Here is a 2822-nt window from a genome sequence, read left to right as displayed (position 1 = left end):
CCCCACCACCCCACCAGGTAATCGTGAAGCCCATGCAGTCCCTCGCCCGACGCCCCAGAATCTGGCTCAAGATCGCCCTGGCCTGGATCCTCTCCCTTCTCTTCCCCATCCCGCAGCTCTTCATTTTCGTTCAGTACACCCACGGCACCAAGGAGGACGGCACGCCACGCCGGGTCTGCGGCAGCAACGGCTACACGTCACCATGGCAACGCAAGGTCTACTACACCTTCAACATGACCTACATTCTGGTGGTGCCCATGATCATCATGCTGTACTGCTACGCGCACATCGTCAAGGTGGTGTGGCTGCGGGCGAGGAACGAGAGCTCTTCGCTCATGGCAGCGCCGCCTCCCCCCATGCCGTCGATGTCAGCTGGGAAGTCTGCCAGAAAGGAATCATCTTCCCCCTGCTCGAAACAAGGGAGGAACCATTCGTCTTCTTCTTCTTCTTCAGAGTCGAAGACGGGGAGGAATTCTTCTGTAGAGTCGAAAAACTCGGCCTCCAACTCCTGCAAAATGGCGGCGTCGACAAGCGGGACGATTGTGGTGACGCCGAACGTCGTTGTGACGTCAGACGAGCAGGGAGGGGCGGGCAGTCCCGCGAAAAGGAAATTAGCGTCTGCACTCTCAGGTCAAGGTCAGGGTCACTCACGCTCGGGCAGCACCAACAGCGTGCACTGGGCCAGGAACGTGTCCTCCCCGGACACCGATGACGCGTGTAGTGATCACCGCGAGAAGGAGCGGTCCCCGTCGGCAGCTTCCACCAATCGTGAGAGAGAGAGACTGGCCCCAGACACGCTGGTCAAGCCTCAGGAAAAAAGCCAGCACCTGAGCGCGTACCCCGCGTCGCCACGTATGAGCGTCCGCCGAGGTCTGGTCACCGCGTCCAAGCGACGTGCCCTGGTCATGACCTTGACCGTGGTCCTCAGCTTCCTGTTGTGTCACACGCCCTACTTTTTCGTGAACTTGGTGCGGATTTTCAGCGACTACAAGATCAAAATCGAAACTCTGAAAACGATGAGCGAGTTCTTGGTGATGGTTCACAGTACGCTCAACCCGCTTCTCTACGGCCTGTTCACGCTCAGGCAGTATCATCTGTTCGCACTGCTCGCCTTCTTCAAGTGCATCAAACCTCGACAGAGCTCGTCAAAGTCAAAGTCCAAGTCCAGACGTCGGCACTTCGGCGAGGAGCGGCACGGGCTGCTCAGCAGCGTCAGGTCAAAACTATCTCGTAACGGAAAAGTGAAAACGAACTTCAGCTCATCGTCGTCATCTGTATCGTCACGGACAAAGCGAGCCAGCAGTGGGGGCGTGTCGGGGAGCAGCAACCAGAACTTTAAGCACTCGCTGAGAGCCAGACACGGGCCCACCAAACTGTTCCCACGATCTTCAAAGGCAGCAACAACAACAACAGCGGCGGCGGCGACCAGTCTGTCGGCCCCCACGTCATCACCCTTACCCTCACCCGGTGCCCCCCCGACAACGAACAACACCTCCTCGCCCTCTCCCTCCTCCTTCTCCTCCTCCTCCTTCTCCTTCCTCAATAAGTTCAGGCGCTCACCTCTCTCTCAGCTGACGGGACGAGGCAAAAAACCCAAGTCCAAGTCGAAGCAAAGCCACGAGACGCTTCTGTTCGCCAACACGGGAGCTATTCGCATGACGGGCTCTGTTGTCGCAAAACCTGACGACACCGAATGCTCCGAACTGGAAACATCGCCCCTGGGTAGTCGGGAGTTCCCCCCAGCAACGTGCTACGGCAACCACTCGGTACACAACAGTCCACATAGCGACCTGACTGTTGAGGCTGACGGTCTAAGCCGGGCCCCGAATCTAGGCAGCGACGTCATTTGCGCATGCCCCAAAGTCTCGGAGTACAGTGACGCCATAGACACTTGGACGAGTCCAGAGGAGGGGGAGTATATGATCGGAGGACTGACGAGGGTTTGAAGTCGTCAGAGATGGCGTATTGTACTGAGTGCTTTGTAAACTCTGCCTTCTACTACTGGTCGGATGTTGCGTTACGCGAGCTGAAGACAATATCTCTGACTCTGTGGTAGACTTGCCTTTGTTTTCGGACAGTTTTCCTGACCTCAGAGAAGACTGTGACAGAAGAATGTTGGTAGATTTTTGTACAATCTCGTAGTTACTAGTACTTGTCTCGTCTCGTGTAGTCAGTGTCGTAGAATTCTGTGGCCAGGAGTAACAATTAATACACGGGGGAAGTGCTGGTCTGTAGACGTTCACCATTATTCTATTCAAGTCTGGGTTTTTTCTGTTGTATTTCTGCTTTTGTTGATCAGCTTTTTATCAACCCAATGCCTTTACCTTCCTTTTCTGAAAAGTCCCAACATTTTCAAGAATACACTCTAGCGAAATATCACAACTTGGCTACTTAGAAACGCTTTGATTCCTATTATTTACACGCAGCGTTGAAAAGACATACATAACAATACACACTCGTGCATCCTTAGAATAAGATGGTAAACCATCATCTCATATTCATGTTTTAAAAAATGTTTCATAACATTGTTATAAAAAAACCAACACATGCACACTTACTCTGGCTAGCTTCTTATTTCTGCGAGTTCAAATTCATCGGTAGTTTTTATCGGCTAGTCGAAAACAGTGAGTTTGTGAGAACACAGATTCCGGCGCCCGGATGTGATGACGTCAGACCTGTTGTCATGACAACGGTGTAAAACAAGCGGAGCCTTCAGTCGTGGAGAGCTCCTCGACTCCGTGTTTTGTCTCCCAATCTCTCCCTCCCGCCCAGTCCCATTACCGGATTCCGTCACCGGCCAAAGTAGCAGGTGAGGAGGGGGG

General features: G+C 53.4%; 1 protein-coding gene across 1 annotated transcript; it reads left to right on the top strand.

Moving 5' to 3' along the window:
- The first annotated feature begins 18 nt into the window (after nt 1–18).
- LOC118479020 lies at nt 19–2803 on the top strand. Its single transcript, XM_035973569.1, has one exon. The coding sequence runs from the start codon at nt 33–35 to the stop codon at nt 1944–1946; it is 1914 nt and encodes a 637-aa protein (XP_035829462.1). The 5' UTR covers nt 19–32; the 3' UTR covers nt 1947–2803.
- Nucleotides 2804–2822: the final 19 nt, after the last annotated feature.

The sequence above is a fragment of the Aplysia californica genome, unplaced genomic scaffold (genome assembly GCF_000002075.1).
Source record: "Aplysia californica isolate F4 #8 unplaced genomic scaffold, AplCal3.0 scaffold01430, whole genome shotgun sequence".
Lineage (NCBI taxonomy): Eukaryota > Metazoa > Mollusca > Gastropoda > Aplysiida > Aplysiidae > Aplysia > Aplysia californica.
Note: the sequence above shows the minus strand (reverse complement) of the source record. Positions and strands in the feature narration are given on the sequence as shown.